This window comes from Callorhinus ursinus, unplaced genomic scaffold (genome assembly GCF_003265705.2).
Source record: "Callorhinus ursinus isolate GAN/ISIS: 27379988/994484 unplaced genomic scaffold, GSC_fseal_2.0 scaffold37, whole genome shotgun sequence".
NCBI lineage: Eukaryota > Metazoa > Chordata > Mammalia > Carnivora > Otariidae > Callorhinus > Callorhinus ursinus.
In genome coordinates this window covers 5,398,210-5,422,599 of record NW_027397099.1, presented here as the reverse complement: position 1 = coordinate 5,422,599, position 24,390 = coordinate 5,398,210, and the positions used below count along the sequence as shown (strand labels likewise).

The 24,390-nt window shown below is 45.7% G+C and overlaps 1 protein-coding gene and 1 long non-coding RNA gene across 2 annotated transcripts in view; both read left to right on the top strand.

Annotated features, from left to right (window-relative positions):
* Positions 1-17,709, top strand: part of LOC141370532 (uncharacterized) — a 52,644-nt gene extending 34,935 nt beyond the window's left edge. The window contains exons 3-4 of the long non-coding RNA XR_012374618.1: positions 4,453-4,650; positions 15,963-17,709. This is a non-coding gene — a long non-coding RNA (uncharacterized lncRNA). The remainder of the gene's footprint in view (positions 1-4,452; positions 4,651-15,962) is intronic.
* A 624-nt stretch (positions 17,710-18,333) lies between these two features.
* The window catches only part of CDH3 (cadherin 3), a 46,152-nt gene continuing 40,095 nt past the window's right edge, over positions 18,334-24,390 (top strand). The window contains exons 1-2 of the mRNA XM_025888860.2: positions 18,334-18,641; positions 18,844-18,964. Of these exons, the coding sequence (XP_025744645.1) occupies positions 18,588-18,641; positions 18,844-18,964 (175 nt within the window). The 5' untranslated portion in view covers positions 18,334-18,587. The remainder of the gene's footprint in view (positions 18,642-18,843; positions 18,965-24,390) is intronic.

Genomic DNA, 24,390 nt, shown 5'->3' with positions numbered 1-24,390 from the left:
TGGTTTTATTGATTTTCTCTTTGATTTCCTATTTCCAATTTCATTGATTTCTGCTCTAATTTTTATTATTTCTTTTCTTCTCCCTATTTTGGATTTAAAATTCTCTTTTATTTTTCTAGTTTCTTAAGATGGAAGCTTAGATGATTGGTTTTAAATTTTTCTTCTTTTCCTTTTTTTTTTTGTTAAAGATTTTTATTTATTTGACAGTGAGAGAGGCACAGCGAGAGACGGAACACAAGCAAGGGGAGTGGGAGAGGGAGAAGCAGGCTTCCCGCCTAGCAGGGAGCCCGATGCAGGGCTCGATCCCAGGACCTTGGGATCATGACCTGAGCCGAAGGCAGACGCTTAACGACTGAGCCACCCAGGTGCCCCTCTTTCTTCTTTTCTAATATATGATTCAATACTATAAATTTCCCTTTAAGCACTACTTTTGCTGCATCCCACAAATTTTGGTAAGTTGTGTTTTCACTTTTATTTAGTTCAAAATATTTTTAAATTTATCTTTAGATTTTTTCTTTGACTCATGTGTTACCTAGAAGTATGTTGTTTAATCTCCAAGTTTTGGGGAATTTTCCAGCCATCTCTCTGTTATTGATATCTCATTTTAATTCCATGTGGTCTGAAAACAGTATGATTTCTATGTTTTTAAATTTTTTAAGGTGTGTTTTATGGTCCAGAATGTGGCCCACCTTGGAGTATGTTTCATGTGAGCTTGATAATGCTATAGATGTGCACTCTCTCTCTGTCAAAAGTAAATAAAATCTTTTAAAAAAAGAATAAAATAAAATAAAGTGAAAGCAACCAGTCAGTAAAGAGTACATATTGTATGATTCCATTTAGATGAAATATCCAAAAAAGGTGAATCCATATAGACAGAAAGCAGATTGGTTGCCTGGTGGTGAGGAGTTTGGGAGGAAATAAGGACTATTAATGGGTACAGAGCTTCTGGATGTATTTTTGGGGGTGATGAAAATATTCTAAAATCGATTATGGTGGTGGTTGTTCAAGTCTGTGGATATACAGAAAATACTGAATTGTGCACCTTAAATTGGGCAATTGTATGGTAGATTAATTATATCACAAATAAAGCTATTATTTCTTAAAAGCTTAAAAAGAGAAGCACACACCAGTTTCCCTAAGGGAGCTGTTACTGCAGAATACCTCATGTGAGCATGTGTCAGGGCCTGACGCCGAGACCAATCAGACCACAAGTGACTCCAGCCAATCGCCCTTGGCAGGGCTCAGTCACACTCTGGTCACACGGAGCTGTCGCTACTTAATACTGATCATGGGAGTTTGGACTGACAATGCTAATTATGCATAGCATGTATAGCGGTGGCTAAGGGCATAGGCTCTGCAATGAGACGAACCTGATTTTGAACCTTGGCTCTGTCTTAACGACCACCGGCAAGTTAGCCTCTTCTCAGCCTTAGTTTCATCTTCTGCAAACTAGAGATGATAATACCTCCCCATAGGGCGGGTAAGGGGATTAAATGAAATACTACTGTAGAACGATTAGCACAGTGCCTACACCTGGCTAAAGGATCAGTAAATGGTAGCTAGCATCACTATTAATAATGTATATAAATCACGGAGCACAGTGCCTGGTTATAGGGAATGCTCAGAACATGAAATGAGAAAAGTTATACTTTTTCACCAGAAAAATGTTGATGAGACAGAATAAACTTTACAGATAAGGACGGAGAATTTGAATTCTGCTGCTTTAAGACCGAAGTAGGTGACTTGGGAAGGCTGCTTCTTACTCTGCCCGTGACATTCATCTGGGTCCTCTGTAGCAAATACAGTCTAAAGCACTGGGCTTTGCCCTGGAGCTACTTGGCCACCGCCACCACATCACTAATGAGCGAATCCAAGCTTCCGGACCCTTCTAAGAGAACATTTCAACTAAGAAACTGGCTTTTTTGATGAGGACCCAGAACAGGAAGCGACACTGACCCTCCAAAGCATGATCTGAGACAGGGAGCTAGAAAAGGAACTCAGAATAGAAAATAATTGCAATTAGTTGTCCCAGGAATGCAGAGGCATTTCAACAACAGAAAATCTGTTAATGTAATACACCACATGGTATGGCTAAAGGAGAAAGATGTGATCATCTCAATAACTGCAGGAAAAAGTAGGTGATAAAATTCAATAGTCATTTATGATTGAACATTAGTAAACCCAAATTAAAGAGAAATTCCTGTTCCTGATAATACACATATCACATAGCATACATAATGGTGAAATAATAGAATTATTCCCAAACTAGGAACAAGGCAAGGATATGGCTGTTATTCTTACTATTTGATATTGTAATGGTACCCAAGTGATTTTCTTTTTTTTTTTTAACATTTTTTTAAAGATTTTATTTATTTATTTGAGAGAGCAAGAATGAGAGAGAGAGAGAGCACATGAGAGGGGGGAGGGTCAGAGGGAGAAGCAGACTCCCTGCTTAGCAGGGAGTCCGATGTGGGACTCGATCCCAGGACTCCAGGATCATGACCTGAGCCAAAGGCAGTTGCTTAACCAACTGAGCCACCCAGGCGTCCCCAAGTGATTTTCAACAATGATCCCAAGACTACCCGATAGAGAAAGAACTGTCTTTTCAGCAATGGTACTGGATATCCAAAGAAATGAGGCTGGACCCTTACCTCACACCATATTTAAGAACGAACTGAAATTGGAGCAAAGACCTACATGTAAGAGCTAAAACTGTAAGAAAACATAGGTGTAAATTTTCATAACCTGGTATTAGGTAATGATTTCTTGGATATGACACTAAAAACATGAGCAAAGAGAAAACAGATAAATTGGATTTCATCAAAATAAAAACTTATGTGTTTTAAAGGACACTATTAAGAAAATGAAAAGACAACCCACAGAATGGGAAAAAAAATATTTGCATAGCATATATTTGACTAGGCTCTACTATCCAGAATATATAAAGAACTCTTACAACTCTACAATAAAAAGACAACCCATTTTAAAGTGGACAAAGGATTTCTGTAGACATTTCTCCAAGGAAGACATGCAAATGGCCAATAAGCGCATGAAAAAATGCTCAACATCATCAGTCATTAGAGAAATGCAAATCAAAATCATAATGAAATAACACTTTACACCCACTAGAGTGGCTGTAATTTTTTTTAAAAATGGAAAATAGCAAGCGTTGGTAAAGATTTGGAGAAATTGGAAATCTTGTGAATTGTTGGTAGAAATGTAAAATGGTTCAGCCACTATGGAAACTAGTTTGGCACTTCCTCAAAAAGTTAAACAAAAATTACCATATGACCCAGCAATTCTCTAAGGTATATATCCCAGAGAACAGAAAACATGTGTTTGTACAAAAACTTGTACATGAACATTCATAACAGTATTATTCATAGTAGCCAAAAAGCAGAAACAACATAAATGTTCATCAGCTAATGAATGGAAGAACAAATTGTGGTTAATCAATACAGGGGAATATTATTCAGCCATAAAAAGGAATCAAGTACTGATACATGCCACAGTGTGGATGACCCTTGAAAGCATTATGCCAAGTTTAAGAAACCAGATACAAAAAACCACATATTGTATGATTTCATTTATAGGAAATGTTCAAAATAGTTAAATCTATAGGTGTTTGCCAGGGGCTAAGGAGGAGGGAAGTGGAGATTGACTACTAATGAGTTAGGGCATTCTTTTTGGGTTAATAAAAATGTTCTGGAATTAGATAATAGTGATAGGTTGCACAACCTCGAAACCCTTGAACTCACCCTTTTAAAATGGTGAATTTTAGGGCGCCTGGATGGCTCAGTCGTTAAGCGTCTGCCTTCAGCTCAGGTCGTGGTCCCGGGGTCTTGGGATTGAGCCCCGCATCGGGCTCCCTGCTCGGTGGGAAGCCTGCTTCTCCTTCTCCCATTCCCCCTGCTTATGTTCCCTCTCTTGCTGTGTCTCTCTCTGTCAAATAAATATATAAAATCTTTAAAAAAAATGGTGAATTTTATGGTATGTGAATTATATTGCAATAAAAAAATCTTTGAGGGGCGCCTGGGTGGCTCTTTCAGTTAAGAGTCTGCCTTCGGCTCAGGTCATGATCCCAGACTCCTGGGATCGAGCCCCGCATCGGGCTCCCTGCTCAGCGGGAAGCCTGCTTCTCCCTCTCCCTCTGCCTGCTGCTCTGCCTACTTGTGCTCTCTATCTCTCTGTCAAATAAATAAAATCTTAAAAAAAAAAAAAAATCTTTGAGTAACTAAAAAACCCAAGTTGGAAAATCCAGTTCTGGCAATTCTCCTTCTTGGTACACGCTTTAGAGACACACACACTGCCTATACACCAGGAGTATATATAAGGATGGTTACTTTAGTAGATTAAAGGTGGCCACAAATTCTTTGCATTCCCTCCCAGCAAAGATGGAGTCTGTTTTCCCACCCTTTGAATGGGAGCTGATCTTGTGACTTTCTTTAACAGAAAGAATGCCCCAGAAATGGCTGTTGCCAAGACTTTACAGCTTCTGCTCTCACTCTCTTGGAACATTTCCACCATCTTCTGAAGAAGTCCAGCTGGAAAGAGAAGGCCAGAAATCCCAGCTGAGGCTCCGTACATGTGACTGAGGCCATCATAGGCCGACTAGCCAAGCTGCCAGCTGACCACAGCTACTGAGTCCAGGTAAGATCAAAAGACCCATCTTGTCAACCCACAGAATCATGAGAAATAACAAACTGTTATTGTTTTAAGCCACTACGTTTTAGGGATAGTTTGTTACCCAACAATAGCTAATTGATACAATACTTGGGTCACTTGCCTGAAAGATCAAAACTTGGGAAGCACCTCAAGGGCAGGCTGGACGGTGCAGTGGGTAAGAGCCTGAACTTTGGCCCCAGGCTTGGGCCCCAAATCGTACCCTGCTCCTTACCAGCTGTGTGACAATGAGAAATTTGATTTATCCCTGTGTCCTCCTAGGTGAAGAATTCAAGGGGTTGATGTACAGAGAGGACTTGGGATCCTTTCTGGTACAGAGGAATGCTCTTAAGTATTACATGACCACCAACAAAATGTGGTCTGTGCATGTGCTGGAAGTGAAAAAGGAGTAAATTCATGTATGTTGATTTAGACACTTCTTAAAAATAAGATTGTATGGAAAAAGCAAGTTGTCAGGCTATTACAATTATGTAAAAGTGTTTTTAAATGTAGGGAGGAGCGCATAAACCACCTCAGAGTGTTTGCCTCTTTAAAGGTTAAGATGGGAATGGATTTCTATGCAAAAATCCAGTATTTTTGCTTTAATCACCATATTCTTATTTCTTACCATATAAAACGGAAACTAGTCACATCATTTGGGGAGCAAACTAAAGCTAAAACTCTAACATTGGTTAATTTGGCTTGGTGAGAATGTTTTCTTCTTCCTTGTCCTTTACTTCCACCCAAACCCATCCCCCAAATTCCTGTAATTAATTTAATTACAATGGTTCCAAATTCTTCCTGCATGCAGCTCGGGGACCTGGCCTTCTCCAGCCAGCTCTGACACCTGTCTGGTCGTGCAGGCAGGCTAGCCGGGTGTGCACAGCCCCTGGTATTGCTCTCCAGGGCCTCCCAGCTTGGGCCCATCTATGCCCACAGGTGGCTGTATTCTTGCCAAAGTTTCAGATCAAAGCTTTGATCCTCAACATGCTTGGAGAGTATCAACTCATTAGTTTCACTCGTCTGAATATAAAGGGTTTCCCCATCCTCCAACTCCTCCCACAAAGGGCCCTGACACCCTCCCACAAGCAGCTGATGGTAAACCGTGGGGAGGGGTGTTTGTACAGAAAGTGTCTGGAAAAGGGAAAACAACAGAGGCACATGCCAGAGGCTATTTCCTATCATGGCAGATGCCAAATGAAGGACTTTATCAGACTCTTTAAATTTTTAAAGACTTACAGGTGATGTTTTGCCTTGCTGTCCCTGTTTTAGTGAATTGGTTCTGATGTCCTTAACTATTGTGTATGAGGGTGTGAGAGCAAAGACCTACAAAATACAAGTTAGTAGGTGGGGGGGGGAGGCTTGGAATCAGGAGACCTGCTCCTGGATGCTCCTGTTTGGACACCTCTCTTCTCAATCTAGGGCTTAACATCCAAAGGGAGATCCTGACGTTGTTCTTTCTGGTTTTCATTGATAAGTTCTGGATTAGATACTCTGGCAAATTGGAGTTCGGATAAGATTGGTTTGTTTATTTTTAAGATTTTATTTTTAAGTAATCTCTATACCCAATGTGGGGTTCAAATTCACAACCCCGAGATCAAGAGTCTCATGCTCTACCAACTGAGCCAGCCAGGTGCCCTGGACTGGATAGGACTGGTTTTTAATTCACAAATAACACATTCTTTGTAGAAAACTAATAGAAAAAAACATATAGATAAAGCAAAAAAGAAGAAAAAGAGCACCTATTATGTACTAGCACTGTGCTAGGAACTAGGGATATTAGGAGGAGCAAACTGTTAATTCCATGAGGACACAAACTTTGTTATGTTTGAAGGCTGACCCTGGCCTCCTTGCTAGAAAATTCTTGAGCTTGGGACACCTGGGTGGCTCAGAGTGTTAAGCGTCTGCCTTCAGCTCACTAACCCTAACCCAGGGTCCCGGGATCAAGTCCCACATCGGGCTCCTTCCTCGGCGGGGAGCCTGCTTCTCCCTCTGCCTGTTTGTGCAAAAATTATTCAGGGTCTACATTTAGGATTTGTTCACTAAACCAGGCATAAGTTATTTCTAATTAAAAAAAGAAATGTTCTAAGTATTTCTGAGTACAGTCCTGTTATTAGGTGGTTTTAAATCACATAGGCCATAACAACAACAACAGAAATTCCTTGAAATTCCAACTGAGCCGTCCAGGCACCCCTAAAAGTGAGTTAATTTTAAGACTAATTTTAAGTATAGAGTACCTGTGGTGTAAGGATGGGGCAGAAACAAAGACGATCCTTCAATGACTGGAGTTTGGAGAACATGGTTCTAGTAAATTCTATCTAAAAAAAACAAACCCTCACTTGGCTCCACACGCACCTGCAGCTATACCCCCGTTGAAGGAAAATTTGAAAAGATTTGTCTGTACATGCTTCCTCACCTCTAATTTACTGTTCTGTCTGATCCAGTCTGGTTTCTGGGTTGATTCTCCCATGAAACTGTGCTCCCATTGACCTCAAGCAGCCAAATTCAATGGACATATCCCTGACCACATCTTTCATGGCTTTCCAGCAGCTTTGACCCAGCTGATCACCTCCTCTTTTCTGAAACCCTTTCATTTGGGGACTTTAGTCTTCTGGTTTTCCTTTCGCCTCTCTTAGTCCCTTCTCCTCTGCCCAGTCTTCAAATGTCAGAGCGCGTCAGGGCTCATCCAATGTGTTTAAGTATCATCTGTTTGGAGATATCCAAATGGACCCGTGGTCCATGGTGAACTCAACATCTGCGTCTGACCAACTTCACAGTCCAGATGGAACTCTTGATTCCTCGTGCACCTGATTCTTTCTCCCTAAATAGCACCATCTCCTCTTTCCCTTCATCCTCAAAATGACTCTATCATCAAATCTTGTCAGTTTCACCCCAAAGCTCTATCAAGAATCTGACCACTCGGGTGCTTGGGTGGCTCAGTTGTTAAGTGTCTGCCTTCGGCTCAGGTCATGATCCCAGGGTCCTGGGATCGAGCCCCGCATCGGGCTCCCTGCTCAGCGGGAAGCCTGCTTCTCCCTCTCCCGCTCCCCCTGCTTGTGTTCCTTCTCTCGCTGTGTCTCTCTCTGTCAGATAAATAAATAAAATCTTTAAAAATATATGTGATTTATTCCTATAAAACTACATATCATGAACTAAAAAAAAAAAAAACTTAAAAAAAAAAAAAGAATCTGACCACTCTACTCCATCTTCTCCTATGGTCCCAGGCAAGCTTGTCATCTCTTTTCTGGGCCCAGCACCAGCCTCCTCTCTTGTCCCTTACTTTCATTCCTCCTGCCCTGAATTCATTTTCACACAACAGCCAGAAGGATTGTTACAAAATATAAATCAGATCATATTCCTCCTCTGCTTAAAATTCTTCAGTAGCTTTTTTTTTTTTTTCTGGAATAAGAGACCACTTTCTTTGGCTGCAGAGTCCTGTATGATCTGGCTTTCACCTGTGTTTCCAGTCTTACCTCATCTCTCTCTGACTCATTCTGCTTCAGTCAAACTGACTACTTTGTTCCTGGTTTCTAGAAGTTGCTTACCTCAGGACCTTTGCACATGCTGTTCCTTCTGCCTGGAATACTTTCTCCCAACTTTCCCATGACTGGCCCCTTTTCGACCTTCACATCTTAGCTTCAGTGTTGCCTTCTCAGAACATCTGTCCTGACCATTCTATCAGAAATGGGCTTCCCCAGAGACTATCTTGTTACTTTATTTCCATCTTAGCTCTTTCTTTCTTTCTTTTAAGGATTTTATTTATTTATTTGACAGAAAGGGTAGCAGAGGGAGAGGGAGAAGCAGACTCCCCACAGAGCTGGGAGCCTGATGTGGGACTCGATCCCGGGACCCTGGGATCATGACCTGAGCCACCCAGACTCCCCCATCTTAGCACTTTCAATTGTCTGTAATTATCTTGTTTGTTTACTTATCTACTTTTTTATTATAAACTCCATGAAAGCAAGGGCCTTGTTGATTTACTGCTGCATCCGCCAGTGCCCAAAATGAGCCTGACAGGTGGTTGGCCCTCAATAAACAACGTAATGAATGGAGAGGAAAGTGGGGGCTAGATGAGGCAGAACATTGACAGAGCACAGTGGGAAGGCTTTTAGGGATTTTAATCAGAGAGACAAAATGATCAGACTTGGCAGTTTTATTTTTTAAAGATTTATTTATTTATTTTAGAGGTGGGGGAGGGGCGGGGGGAGAGGGAGAAGGAGGAAGCAGACTCCCCACTGAGTGCAGAGCCCAGACTGGGGTGGGGGTGGGGGTGGTGCTGGTGGTGCTGGTGCTCCATCACATGACCCTGAGCTGAAATCAAGAGTCAGATGCTTAACTGACTGAGCCACCTAGGCCTCCAAGACTTTGCAGTTTTAAATGATCAGTCTGACAATAATGCAGAAAACAGATTGGAGGGAGACTACAGAAGGCTATTGCAGTGGTCCCGGAGAGAGATGATAGAATAAGATGCATAAAACATTTAGCATTTAATGATATGCAATAAGGAGGAGATGTTACTATTACCAGTAAAGCAGGCAAGCAAGGGCTGCTTGAACTGATGACTAAGTAAAGTTTAGAGTCCAGAGATAGGGGCGCCCGGGTGGCTCAGTTGGTTAAGCATCTGCCTTCAGCTCAGGTCATGATCCTGGAGTCCTGGAATCAAGCCCCGAGTTGGGCTCTCTGCTCACTGGGGAGCCTGCTTCTCCCTCTCCCTCTGCTGCTTCCCCTGTCTGTACTCTCTCTCTCTGTGTCAAATAAAATCTTAAAAAAAAAAAAAAAAAAAGACTCCAGAGATAGAGAGATTTGTGTATCCGCTGGAATTTTTGAGCCTCCAATATCCTCCTCCAGCGAAATGCTAGAATTTCTTACCCTTATCACCTTACTTGAGCTGAAGTCTGATAGTTTATTCTTCATTCATATTTGCATCTTCCCACTTAATGTTCCCCCTCACCATCATCAGCGGAGGGGAGAATTTCATGGAGAGAGCTTCTAACACTTCTCATTAGCTGCGTTACCTGGTAAGTCACCAGTCTCTCTGAACTCAACTTCATCTTCTGTAAAATGAGGACTCTGGTATCTATTCTGTCCGTTGTGAGAATCAGGGAATAACTGTACAGAAAATATTTTCAAAATGTAAGAAAAAGTCTTACTATTATTTCATTCAATAAATATTAAGCAGCTACTGTGTGCCAGGCACTTTGGTTGGTGCTGGGAATATAGCAATGGGATGCAGGGAGAAAACAAAAATCCAGCCCTTATGGGGTTGGTTATTACAAACTCCATTTAGATTCTGGGCTTTTTGGATTTTGATCATAGTTTCCAAATTGTCAGATCACCTCAGGCCCCTGTTAAAAGGTATAGATTCTTGGCCCAACCACAGTCTTGGTCAGAATGGAGAAGGTTAGAATAGAGGAAGGATTAATGAACTCCCTGAAGTTATTCAGAAAAGACTGAAAATAAGATTAAGTGGATTAAGCTGCCTCTTTTTTTCTTTTCCAAACACTGATCAGCTGCTCAGCAATCCTGCACATATGTCTGTTTACACACTGAATTTTCCAAAACGTTTCTAATAATAAGTGGCTTCAGATGGCTCCTAGAGAAAGCAAGTCCAAACGTCAGAAACCAGCCATGTGACCTTGAAGGTGATATCCTTGGCAGTGTTTTTGTCTATCATAGAGCTTGCTGTGCAACCATGGGCAGGTCACTTTCCTGATCTGGATCTAGGTGTCCTCATCACTGAAACAAGGTCAGGGTTTCCTGAATACCAGTTCAAGGAGGGCTGCTGGGTTAGCTGCATCAGAATCACCTGGGGAGCTTTTTAATATCCAGATTCCTGGGCCCCATGGACTGGCGAATCTGATTCAGTAGGGCTAGGATGGCATCCATCACCTCCTCTATCTTTAATTGGCTTCCTGGGCAATTTTTGATGTGTATCCAGATCTGGGATGTTATTTAGGGTAGATCAAATTCTCCGCACCTGTTTTGTAAGAAGTAAATGCAAAAAATATTCTGTAAAATGTAATCATTCCTCAGATGGTAGAATTGAGTAAGTTAATTTTTATAATGCACTTAGAACACTGTCTGACCCATAGTAAGTACTGTGTAAGTTTTAACTCTTCTATCAGTCAAGGTCCAATAGAGAAGGCAAAACCACCATTTGTCTTTAAAGCATAGGGAACTTGGGACACCTTGGGCTCAGTCGGTTGAGCGTCTGCCTTTGGCTCAGGACGTGATCCTACAGTCCTGGGTTGGAGTCCCGCATAGGGCTCCTTGCTCAGCAGGGAGCCTACTTCTCCCTCTGCCTGCCACTCCCCCTGCTTGTGCTCTCTCTCTCTCTCTTTCTCTCCCTGACAAATAAATAAAATCTTAAAAAAGAATAAAATAAAGCAGAGGGAACTTAATGCAGAGGTGACGGAAAGGCTGAGAAGTCAGATAGGGGACAGTGATGTAACCTATAGTTTAGGCAGCAAGAAGTCATCCACCACTTAGCAGGAAGAAGAAAGGGAAAACGTGGTGTTCTGGAGCCCAGAGTCTGGCAGAACCTGGACCCACAGCGGGAGCTATAAAGACACAGCCATTGCTAAGACACTGATGCAGGAGAATAAATACCCTGGGTTTCCACTGTCCTGCCCTCCAATCTCCCACTAGTGCTTCCCATTGGCTGACCCCAGCAGGAAGTCATCTCTCAAGTGATCCTGAGAAACCTAATCTGCAGGTCACCAGTGCCTCTCAGGGGAAGGATGAAGAATGACTTTGAGGACAGATTATTATTATTTTGTTGTTTTTGTTGTTATTATTTTCTTTAAGGCCCTTTTTGGCCATATAGTTCTCAAAAGTCCTAGCTAGACCTTAGCCAACCACGGGTCTTGAGGGCTTTGTGAGTGCTTATTGATTAATTGATTCTGTGCGCTCAGTGTACACACATACATAAATGCTTGGCCTCTGATCTCTGGAAACTGACAGCTCAGGCCTTGGCAAAAACTCACTGATGCTAAGGGCAGCACAGCCCCTCCCAAGACTCAAGGAAAGGGAAGGTATATTATATGGATCAGGTTTCTTGCTGGGGATCAGCTGCCTCAGCACCTTGCCGGCTTCAGAAGTGATAGATGAAAGGAGCTGGCCAGTGACCTCACCAGAAAAAAGGATGGTCCCAGAGAAATCAAGAACGAATATAAAGAAGTAAGACTATGGAATCACTTGTGCAGAGCACTGGGCAATTGGAGGGGAAGGACAGGAAATAGGGCCTCACCCAGTTTTAAGGCTACTTCCTAGAAAAAGACTGCAAAATATCCGCTTGTCTTGGGACACATCCCCCTAAGTGTGCTGTGTGGGAGGGGAGATCTGGGAATTTTGCTACCAAAAATGGGCAGAAAAGCTCTTTCTAAATGTTTCTTGCAGGACCCAGAATTTAACCTTGAACCAGGGGCAAATATGTTTATTTTAAGAGGTTTTTGAGAGCAAGGATTGAATATTATGGAATTCTTCCTGACATACCAAAAACCTGCTTCACAAATCCATTCTTCCAGCAAATATTGATGGATGGCAGCCTGGCAACTGGTTCAGGCAGTGAGTTTTGGAGTGAGGCAGAACTGGGTTACACTGTAGCTTTGCCTCTGCCTTAGTGTGTGGTCTTGGGGGGCTTAACCCCAGTTTCCTCATCTGTGAAAGGGAATAATATGAACTACTGTGTAGAGTTGTGAGGATTCAAATGATTTCATGCATGAAAGTAATTAGTAGTACAGAGTCTGAATACGGTGTGTGCTCAGAAAATGATAGTAGTTGATTTTATTATGACTTGTATTATTTGTACGATACTTCGCTAAACACTTAGCTCTCTGTTGTTAGCTCATTGGATCTCACCTCAGCTCTGTGAAGTGGGTCAGACAACCCGCACTGGTTTTGCTTCTATGCATCTAGCACCCTGTCAGATGCTTATCAGTTACATCTTATTGATTTCTTTTTTTTTAAGATTTTATTTTATTTATTTGACAGAGAGCGAGAGAGGGAGAGAGCACAAGCAGGGGGAGCGGCAGGCAGAGGGAAAAGCAGGCTCCCCGCCGAGCAAGGAACCCGATGCGGGACTTGATCCCATGACGCTGGGATCATGACCTGAGCCAAAGGCAGACACCTAAGCAGCTGAGCCACCGCGTGCCCCAGATTTTTTTTATTTACTTGAGAGAGAGACAGAACAGGAGCAGGAGGAGGAGCAGAGGGAAAGGAACAATAGCAGATGAGCAGGTCTCTGAAGAGAGTCACATGTGCAGGCTACTAGGGGCATCAGCACACAGAAGCCGAAAAAGGGGAGCTCAGGAATCATTAAAGGGATCCCAGGGAGGATCTGAGCAGTACCCTGACAGTGTCTACTACACATACCTTCCCAAACTCAAGAAATGGCATTGCTATCCTGCTGGTTTCAGGCCCCAAGTACTGGAGTCATCCTTGACCTCCTCTTTCTCTTGCACCCATATCCAATCGTTTGGCCAATCTTATTGTTGGCAATATCTTTATTTAAAAAAATTTTTTTGGGGGGCGCCTGGGTGGCTCAGTTGGTTAAGTGACTGCCTTCGCCTCAGGTCATGATCCTGGAGTCCCGGGATCGAGTCCCGCATCAGGCTCCCTGCTTGGTGGGGAGTCTGCTTCTCCCTCTGACCCTCTCCCCTCTTATGTGCTCTCTCTCTCATATTCTCTCTCTCAAATAAATAAAATCTTTTAAAAAAATTTTTTTAAAGTAATCTTTACGCCCAACTTGGGGCTCTATCTCCAACCCCGAGATCAAGAGTCACATGTTCTACTGACTAAGCCAGGCAGACATCCTGGCAGTAGATTTAAAATATACCCAGATTCTAATCACTTTTTTATTTTTATTTTTTTATTTTTTTTTAAAGATTTTATTTATTTATTTGAGAGATAGCATGAGAGGGAAGAGGGTCAGAGGGAGAAGCAGACTCCCCGCCGAGCAAGGAGCCCGATGCGGGACTCGATCCCGGGACTCCAGGATCATGACCTGAGCCAAAGGCAGTCGCTTAACCAACTGAGCCACCCAGGCGCCCCTAATCACTTTTTTAGAAACTTTTTAAAAATCATGGTAAAATTCATATAAACTACAGTTAGGTGGCATTAAGTACATTCATACTGTTGTGCAACCATCACCACCATCCATCCACAGAACTCTTTTCATTAGGCAAACCTGAAACTCTGTACATTTTGTTAATTCATTCATTTTGTTTATTCATTCATCTGTGGATGGACACTTGGATAGCTCCTTCCTCTTGGCCATTGCAAATAATGTTGCTATGAACAAGGGATGTTCAAATATCTGAGTCCCTGCTCTCAATTCTTTTGAGTATGTAACCAGAAGTGGAATTGCTAGATCATATGGAAATTCTATTTTTAATTTATTTAGGAACTGCCATGCTGTTTTCCATAGTGGCTGCACCATTTTCCATTCCCACCCACAGCGCACAAGCATTCCAGTTTTTCAACATCCTTGCCAACACTTGTCATTTTCTGGGTATTTTTTAATCTGATAATTTCTTATCCCTTCTACAAAGTCCACCCTAAACCAAGCTATTTCGGTTTCTGCCTGGATGATTGCAGTAGGATTCCCAGTGACCTCCTGGCTTCTATCCCCATTCCATGTGGTCTCAGTGCCTTGCCTCTGCTCACAACCTCCAGGGTCTTCCTCCCCTCCCACTCAGTAAGTTCTTACAATGGCCTATGATGCTCTGCAAGATTTGCTCCCCACCCTCCCAACTCCGACTCATTTCCTACTTGTCACTCCACTCCAGCCATTCTGGCTTTTATTTTTTATTATTATTTTTTTCTGTCCCAAGTAACCTACTGCCTCAGGGCCTTTGCTAGGGGATTGTCAGCCTGGAATACCCTTTCTTCAGATACCCTTACTGTAACTTGCTTCTTCATTTCCTTCAGGTATTATTCAAATGTCCATTTCTCACTGAGGCCTCTTGACTTTCCCCATTGCTCACCCACCCCTCATCCATTTTCTGCTTTCCCCATCCTGCCCTGGGACTGGAGAGAATAACCCCTAGAGACCGTACCACCTGGGCTTTCCTGCCCTCAGGCTTCTGGGTGGGTTTGGCCCATGGGAGGTGCTGCCAGGAGATGAATGGCAAAAGGAGAAAGATAGTGGAGTTTTCCTACGTCCTACCTGCTTGGCCAGGTGGCCGGACAGCAGCTGCATTTGGGAGGGGTAGTCCTTCCTCCACTTTGCAGCTCCCCCCAACTCCCAACTCTCAGTGACATCTTTCCTCCCCTTGCCCTTCAGTCCTCAAAGTTCTAAGGCCTCTCTGTTGTTGTTGGTTCCCGGAGCCTCAGTATCCCTTTTGATTCTCTGAACCCTGCCCATTCCTCTAGGCCCCTCACTAAGACTTGAACCCTCTGACCTGGATTCTGTCTCTTGCTGGACCCTGACTGAAACACCTGGATCACATTATGTACAATTTCCAACCCTACCTCTGTCTCATGTTTTTTGTTTTTTTTCTAAGTAGTCTCTTTGCCCATTGTAGGCCTTGAACTCATGACCCTGAGATCAAGAATCAGGCTCTGGGCGCCTAGGTGGCTCAGATGGTTAAGCTCTGTCGTCAGCTCAGGTCATGATCTCAGAGTCCTGGGATCCAGCCCCTTGTTGGGCTCCCTGCTCAGCAGGGCATCTGCTTCTCCCTCTCCCTCTGCCTCTCTCCCTGCTTGTGCTCTCTCTCTCTCTCTCTCAAATGAATAAATAAAAATCTTTAAAAAAAAGTCACAGGCTCCACCAACGGAGCCAGCCAGGTGCCCCTACTTTCTCTCTCATGAATTGGCACTTCCTATTTCCTCTTTGTTCATCTACACAGCACCTATTATCTAACATATATTTACTTATTTGGTTATTTTCCGCAAGGCGCGCCTCCCCACCACCACGTGCACAGCCAGGGATGGAAGGTGCAAGAGCGCAGAGCTGTTTGTTTTGTTCACTGTTGTATCTCCTCCAGTGCTTGGCACAGAGCAGGCCATCAGCGAGAATTTGTTGAATGAATAAATGAACGAACGAACGAATGAACGACAAGGGGGAGCTATGGAGAAGACAGCAGCGTGGTCCAAGTTGAAGGCAGAAGGGCTGACTCTCAATTTCTCCTCTCCTCTCCTCTCTTCGCCCCCACCCGGAATGCTGAGTGCCCTAGAAAGAGGCGGAAATGAGTGCGTTCAATGGCCCTCCAGTCGGGTGTTTACTTAATTAGGGCTTGTATCTCGAGGCTCATCTGTATTTAACGCTCCACTTAATGGCTTCATCTGGTTCCTTGCAGGCTCAGCGGAACCTGCGAGGCGAGGCTAGGCGAAGCCACTGGGTACCATCTGGGGCCTTCGCTGCCACGATGCGCCCCTGCACGCAAGCTAACCTTCCCTCGGGCACAGAAAGCGACCCCTGTGGGAGACCGAAGCTAGCAAGGAGTGGAGCTCAGCGAGCTGCCTCTGGCTTTTCCAGCGCATTGCCCATGCCCAACCCCCAGCCGCTGGGACCTTAAGCCGGATGACCGAGCTTAATACCAGATACCAATTGCTTGCTTTTACCATCAGCCGTGAAATTGAAGGGTTACATTTCTTAGTTTGGGGAATGTGAGGGTGCTTAAGAAGGACAGAAAGCACTCACAAGGTGGAGGACAAATGAGCCAGATCCTAAAGCAGTAATACCAGACAATCTTTGGGCACTTGCTCTGTGCCAGGTACTGAGTTCAGTGTTTTATTTTATTTATTTATTTATTTATTTTTAAAGATTTTGTTTATTTATTTGACAGAGAGAGACATAGCGAGAGAGGGAACACAAGCAGGGGGAGTGGGAGAGGGAGAAGCAGGCTTCTTACTGAGCACGGAGCCCGATGCGGGGCTTGATTCCAGGACGCTGGGATCATGACCTGAACTGAAGGCAGACGCTTAACGACTGAGCCACCCAGGCGCCCCTGAGTTCACCGTTTTAAATGTATTAATTAATCCTCATTTATATGTATTCATTTAATCCTAGTACTTTAGAGGGCAAATGTCTTAATGCATGCCGAACTGAGCCTCAGAGAGGTTATTTCACTTGCCTGAGGCCATAGTACTAATCATGGTCGAACACAGGTTTGAACACAGGCAGTATGGCCCCAGTGCCAGTGCTCGGAGAGAGAAAACTCCCACGGTCCCAGAGCAAACCGTTTTCCTCTTAGCCACAGGCCTAGTGGTTGGAAAGACAGGCAGGCCACCAGGTTGGCCCCTGAGAGTCAAAGAATCTATAATTACAGGCTCTAGTCTCCTCCTCAAACCCCTGCATCTGAACTGGGGAGGAGGAAGGAGAGGAACAAGGAGGTGTCAGCCTGGGTTCTCAGGGCAGCTAGGGAAAGTGGAGAGGTCTCAGGGAACACGTTGGGAAAGCTCAGCTTGGTGAGGAGAGGGTATGCAGGGTGGAGGGACTGAGTCTCGGGACAGTTTCTGTGTCCGGGGCCCACTTGTGTGTCATGAAAAGGAAAGCACTTCAGGTCTAAAGTAGAGGGACGAGGGGCACGTGGGTGGCTCAGTCGTTAAGCGTCTGCCTTTGGCTCGGGTCATGATCCCAGGGTCCTGGAATCGAGTCCCACACCGGGCTCCCTGCTCAGCTGGGAGCCTGCTTCTCCCTCTTCCTCTGCAGCTCCCCCTGCTTGTGCTCTCTGTCTGTCAAATAAATAAATAAAATCTTAAAAAAAAAAAAAAGAGGGACAAATCCATCTTTCTTTCAAGAAGGGGGGGCAGTAGGAGAGCTGCTTATGTGGGAAGTTCGCTGGACGGCCGCTTGCCCAGTTTTCACTTAGATTATAAAGTATGTGGCGCCTGGATGGCTCAGTCGTTAAGCGTCTGCCTTGGGCTCAGATCATGATCCCAGGGTCTTGGGATCGAGCCCCGCATTGGGGCTCCCTGCTCCGCGGGAAGCCTGCCTCTGCCTCTCTTATTCCCCCTGCTGTGTTCCCTCTCTGTGTCTTTCTCTGTCAAATAAATAAAATCTTAAAAAAAAATTGTATTCAGTATTTCAGACCAATAAAAACAGCCGCGTTTTTAAAAATGTCTTTTTTTAAAAGTCTTTATTTACATTTTACTTAAAGTTGAGAAAGTCGTTTGTGTTTAATGGGGGAGGGGGGTCCCAGGAGATGATGGGGCTAATAAAAAGCCCGTCTACTCGCCCCCTTTGGCGCCACGACAGCCTCTGAACTCTGGGGCCTTCTCTCCTAGCCTTCATTTGTTGGGCTGTGCAATGGAAGTAATGAGTCTTCCGCAAGTTGCAGCAGAGTCTGTAACGCGGCCTCTCTGCACCTCACTGCCAGTTTTCAACCTTACTCCTGTGTCCTCAGCGGGCTGGCATGGGGGGAGCTGGAGAAAGAGGCAGGGGGCAGCCCCCGCTGTAGCCGACACACCCGGCCTCCATCAAAGCTTTGGATAACAGAGTGCCTCGGGGCAGTATGAATGGGGCGCCTCTGTTTCCAGTCGGGTTCAGATGCGTCTCCACTTTTTTCCCACTGTAGCCGCAAGGCACAAAAACATTTTTCTTCGAGTGCTGCGGAGACTGAGGAGCGGGGTGATTTTTTGTTTTGTTTTTTTCCCTCGAACCCAGAATCCGTGAGACAGAGCCTGGGTCCCTGCGGGTAGCAGCTCCGGAAAAGCCCCTTGGGCATTTCGGAATTGCGGCAATAAAACGAACATAGGCGTATATCGTGGGCGTCTCCACCAGCCCAGCGGCGGCCCCACCTGCGAGGGGGCGGGACCTGCGGCGCCGGACCAATCAGCACCCACCTGCTCTCACCTGGCCACCACCCCCCCACACACCTCCCGCTAGCTCCCGCGGGCCGCGGCGCTCAAAGGGACCGGGAAAGCTTAGCGTAGCACTGTCCCGCGGAGGCTGCAGCTTCTTCGTCCTTCATTCTCCAGCTATGGAGCTCCCTAATGGGCTTCTCGTATCCTTCCTCCTCGTCCTCCTCCTTCAGGTACTCCACTGCCTCGCCCTTGCCCCGGCCGGGGCAGTCCAGTTGGGCGGGTCCGCACGCGGCGGTGGCGTCGAGGAGAAAGAGTTGCCGGGCTCCTTGGGGCCAAGGTGGCCCAGCAGAGCCCCGTGAGGAATATCGGGCGGGGTACGCAGAACCGGGCACGCCTGTGACCCAGCCTCCCCCTTTTCCCGTCTTCCCTCAGGCGCAGGTTTGCTGGCTGCCTTGCGTGGCCTCCGAGCCGTGCCGGGCGGGCTTCGGGAAAGCTGAAGTGACGCTGGAGGCGGGAGGCGCGGAGCCAGAGTTGGGCCCGGCGCAGAGGAAAGGTAAGACCTTCCCGGAGGTACCCTGGTGGAACTGCGGGGCCGGGGGTCGCACGTGGGCCACTCCAGTAGTCCGCGCGAGGGGTGCCCAGGCTGGGGCGGGGGAAAATCTGGCGCCGCTAGCTCCGCCTCGAGTATGGAGAAGGCGCCGAAAGCATCCCGGGGGCTAGCGTGGGGGTGGATGGCGGACAGAGAAGGATGGAGAGCATAGCGCTCTCTGACCTCCAGCTCCTCCTTCCCCTGCTGCCGCGGCTTACCTAGACCTCCTTCAGGGTGCGGGGCGGCTGAGCTCCTCACCCAGCCCGGACGTGGGAAGCTCTCCTCCACTGGCCCCAGCAAAGGAATGCGTCGTCCACATTCCTCCCCCAACCCCCGCGCAGGTGTGGGGATGAGCCGTGCCCCGGGCAGCCCCCTTCGCCCCTCTCGGGCCCCCTTTGTGTACCGTGCTTTGTGTCTCCGACAGACAGACCGGGTCTGTTTCTCTTCTTCGCGTTCCCCTCCCCCGCCCCCCTTCTTCCCCGGCAGTTGGAATGCACTCTTAACCCTGCCCTTCCCGGAGGGCCTGCGCCCCTGCAGCCTTCGTGGAAACTGGGTCTGGCACACCTGGGCTGGGGCCATCACGCACTGGGACACCCCTGCCCCCCCCATCTTGGGATTGGAATGTTGGGGGAGTGGGGGTATCCCAAGCCGGAAGGTCTTGAGCAGAGGGCGCGGTGGATGGGAGATCAAAGCACATTTTTGATCACCCAATTTACTAGTCCTCCCCCCCCTCGCAAGTTCAAAAACTTGAGAGCGGGGTGTCACTTTGGTGCGGAGAACCAGTCTGTTATGAGACCTGGACTGCTACGGGCTGATGGGGGCCTCTTTCCCTCCATCCAGGACAGGACAGTAGGGGTTTCTCCACTGATCAAACCCAAGTTCTTTTTTTTTTTTTTTTTAAAGATTTTATTTATTTATTCATGAGAGAGAGAGAGGCAGAGGGAGAAGCAGGCTCCCAAGGAGGAGGGAGCCCGATGCGGGACTCGATCCCAGGACTCTGGGATCATGACCTGAGCCTAAGGCAGACGCTTAACCATCTGAGCCACCCAGGTGCCCAAACCCAAGTTCTTAAACAACAGAAGTGTAACCCAGGATCCTTGGGTGGGGGTTCCAGAGGATCCCTCACCTGTGAAATTGTTGAAGAACTTGTGTGTGCATTTTCCTGGGGAGGGGATCTGCAGTTTACGTGGCTTTCAGAACAATTAAGAACCTTTGCCACCTAGCATTTTTCTAATGCCTTCATCAGCATACCCCTTACCCCAGGTACAAATTGCCAGTTTGAATGTAGAGGTGCCAGTGCCTCTCCTTTGGCTCTCCTTTGTTTCTCCAAAAGAGGACTGGGGTCTGGAGTCTGTAGGAGCCTTTTTCCCCCCTTCTTTTCCCAAACAACCCTGCAGATTGACAAAACAATTAACACCCAGGCTAGGCCAGGCTCCTTAAACTCTTGGCTGTAGGGAGCCAAGCAGAGGCATTAAGAGGCCATGCCTCATAAAATTTAAATTCTTGCACATGGGTTTATTACTGACTGGCTAACAAACTGCAACTCAGCCAACCTGTAAAAATGTTAACTTGGGCAGGGCCCCAAATCCAGTTCCGGCTCCCTGAGGAAGCTTCATTGCTAACCAGACCTCTGCCAAATCTGTACTCCTCCCCATCATTGTCAAGTTCTCTGACTACAATTTCATGGCTTTTGAGTGTTGACTGTGCCTTATCTTTCTTACCGAAGCAAGTAATATCAGATTAACTGTCACTTCACTAAGCTTGAGGTTGTTGGGAGGAAGCAGTGACCAGGTTTTCGATTTCATGGTCCAGTTGGCGAGTGTTTCCTGGTGACGTCAGGCATTTTAAACCTTTGGAGAAAATTCTGCTTTTTTGGATGTCTGGTTTATGGTTGTGAAAATGGTGGGTTCATGCCAGGAGCACACCTGGGTTATAAAACAAAAGGTGGGTTAATGTGCTTAGCTGATCTTGAGCCTCCCTGCAACATGACTGGTTCTAGAGTAGTTCTCCTGTGAAACAGGCTGCTGCCTTCTTTTTTAAGTAAAAGCAAGTTTCTGGGTCCAATTGGCCCCAATAAATTGAGACACCCTAACAAAAAATATTGATATTTCTCTCCTTAGTCCTCAGCTGCTGACCTCTTTCTACCTCCCCACCTCCATTCCAGCTCTCGGTCCTCACTGCACAGGATGGATCCAGCCATGTTGAAAGGGTTATCCTGAGGGTACATACAAACTCAAGTTTGGCCAAGCAGACAAGTTTTCTTATTGCTAAGGAACAATTGCCCCTGTTGTTCGCCCCTGGGTTATGAATATCACAGGTGCCTATGAAGTTGAGCTCAAAGAAATTATCTGATATAATTAATACCTTGTTTGCATGTGCACTTTACTCTTCAAAGCACTTCCACAACTCTGAGCTTGCTTTGTCCTCCTGACACTCTTTTGAGGCTGGTAAGGTAACTATTAAACAGCTTGAGCTCTTAATCTGAGAGTTGGTACTTCAGAAACCCTGTAACCCAGCCCCGCTGGAGGTTTCAAAGGTGGAGACACAGAAATGGCTAAATGGATTCAATTTGCTAGGCTGAACCTCTCAGGAGCTTAGCTTCCTTCAGCGTCACAAATAGGACTTTTACCTTTAGGTTTAGTCCCAGACCTGATACTTCACAGGATGCCCAGAAGGTATTTGCATGAATCATGACAGTCTTGTGAAGGTCTACCTGTTTTACACATGAAGCCTGAGTGGTTGTGGCTTCACCAGAGGCATTACTACTGGGACCAGTTGGGACTTGAATGGAAGTTTGTGATTCCTAAGTTCCGTGGCATTTTTTACTACCACAAAGGGGGAGGTGGAGGAAAGGAAGTGGAGTGTTGGAGCACCAAATCTCACAGACACCAATAACAACCCCTGTCCTAAGAGCAATTAGTCATTTGTTGATTCTTATCATAAGGTTTTCCAGAAACATTCCTGTAGGGAAACTGGCTTAGATACAGTCTCTCGGTGTCCTAGTGATGGGGCTTGGGTCAGCCAAGAGCAAGAGGTTAATCTGGAGGGAGGCAGAGCTGGAATGTTCCCCACCCCACCCGAACCCCAGAGTCTGGGGGGCTGCCTTCAAGTGTGGTCTGGAAGCAAAGACCACGAAGAGGGAGGAGGAAGGAATTTGCATGATATTAGTACAGTGATTAAAAGTGATTGAACTAACGCAGTCATACATCTTTAATGGTGGACAGTTGAGAGAAGCAGCTTAATTACAGTAAAAGAAATCCAGTACTTCATTATGGCCCCTCACCAGGTTCAACTCACCCTTAGTCAGTGTTTGAGTAAGGTTAAAGCTAACCCACATTAGCTTTGGTAGGAAACTTCAAAGTTCAGTAATGAATCTGACTGAGCATGAATTAACTTCAAGATGATTTTGCCTATTTCAACTTCTGTAAAAATTGCCTTTTGTTTTGGAGCCTCCATTCTGGGCCATGCCCTCTATTTATATTTTATTCTTTCAGTAAACATATACTTTTAGCATCTGCATGTGTCAGGCAATGTTCTAGAACTGCAGGTAAAGCAATGGACAAAACCAAGTTCCTGCCCTTGGGGAGCTTATAGTCTAATATTTTTTATGTTTATGATCACCTTGCAAAGCAGGTGGTGGTAACTGTCCTTTGCTGTAAAAGGGGTGAGCAATTTGGTGTCACTGGGGCAGTCAGCAGTGAGGCCAGGATTTTACTTTATTTTTTTAAATTTTATTTATTTTTTAAAGTAATCTCTACACCCAACATGGGGCTCGAACTCGACCTCAAGATCAAGAGTCATATGCTCTACTGACTGAGCCTCCCAGTTACCCGAAGGCCAGGATTTTAAATCCAGGGGGATTCCTCAGTGCCCAGTAAATCTGCCTGAGTAATGAATATTTGGGAACTGGGGCTTCAAGCCTGGCTGGCTGCCTTCCTGCCTCAGCAGCAGACTAGGGTTGGTTGCTGAAGCCTATTGCATATCACCGTTAGCTTGTGCCTGGGGAGCAGGTCCCAAACCTCTAGTCTCCCCACCTCCTCACATGGCAGTCTGTTCCTAGGTTATGCAGTGCAGGGTGCCCTTGCCTCCCTGCTGAGGGTAAGGAAGGCATTGCTTATGATGACCAGTGAGTTTCTAGGGCTGGAAACTACAGCTCTGCACAGCATTTGGAGGATGATGAGGGAGAGGAGGGCCTCTTCTGCCCAAATCAGTTGAGGCTTTAGTTCTGAGGCTGAACTGTCTCCATTCAGAGAACCACTGTTAATGAAGAATAACATACATGGAGGAAATTGTCCAAATGATAAGTATACAGCTCAGTGATTGTCACAGATTTGAAACACCCACATACCTGTACCTAGATCAAGAAACAGCATTACCAGGGTGCCTATTTGGCTCAGTCGGTTAAGCATCTGACTCTGGATCTCCGCTCAGGTCTTGATGTCAGGGTCATGAGTTCAAGCCCCACGTTCGGCTCCACGCTGGGTGTGGAGCCTACTTAAAAAAAGAAACAGCATTACCAGTGCCTCACATGCCCCTTCCTTCCCATTCTCTATCCTCCCCACCAAGAAAAACACTATCTTGACTTCTAATACCATAGATTAATTTGCCCATATTTGAATTTTATGTAGAAGAATCATATAAAATATCCTCTTGGGTCACGGTACCTTGTGAGATTCTTCCATAGTTCTGGAGCTACTTGTAGGGGATTATCAGTGTCCTATAGCATTCCATTATGTGATGATTGATGCTTCTACTGTTGATAGGTATTTGAGGAGTTTCAGGTTTTTGATTTGGCAAATCAAAATTGATGAGAAGTCTTGATGTACATTATCTGTTAGGTACATACCTGGGAGCATAACTGCTGGGTTAATTGAGGATTACCTGAGGATCTCAGTACTCTGGCTGTGTCCTGAGAAGTCAGCTTTTCTCAGTCTTGAAGTAGCCAAGTCTCTTCGGGATTCTGCCATCCCCTCCTCCCACAGTGTCCTCACCAGACCCATCCCTTCTGGGTTCTTGATTTTCACTTGGCAAGTCTTTATTTTGTCTTTGGTCACATCCTTTGTGTTAGGGGACAAATCCTTCCCTTTAACTGTCCTTAAGCCAGTGCTTGTTATTTTCCCCCCAAATAGAAAGGGAATCTGGAAATGGACCTGAATTTCTTAGGTGAGGTCTTCCTCCTGGGTGATTTATTTTTATTTTTATTTTTTTTTTAAAGATTTTTATTTATTCATTTGTCAGAGAGAGAGCACAAGCAGGGGGAGCAGTAGAGGGAGAGGGAGAAGCAGGCTCATCACTGAGCCAGGAGCCCGATGTGGGACTCGATCCCAGGACCCCGGGATCACGACCCGAGCCGAAGGCAGACGCTTAACGACTGAACCACCCAGGCGTCC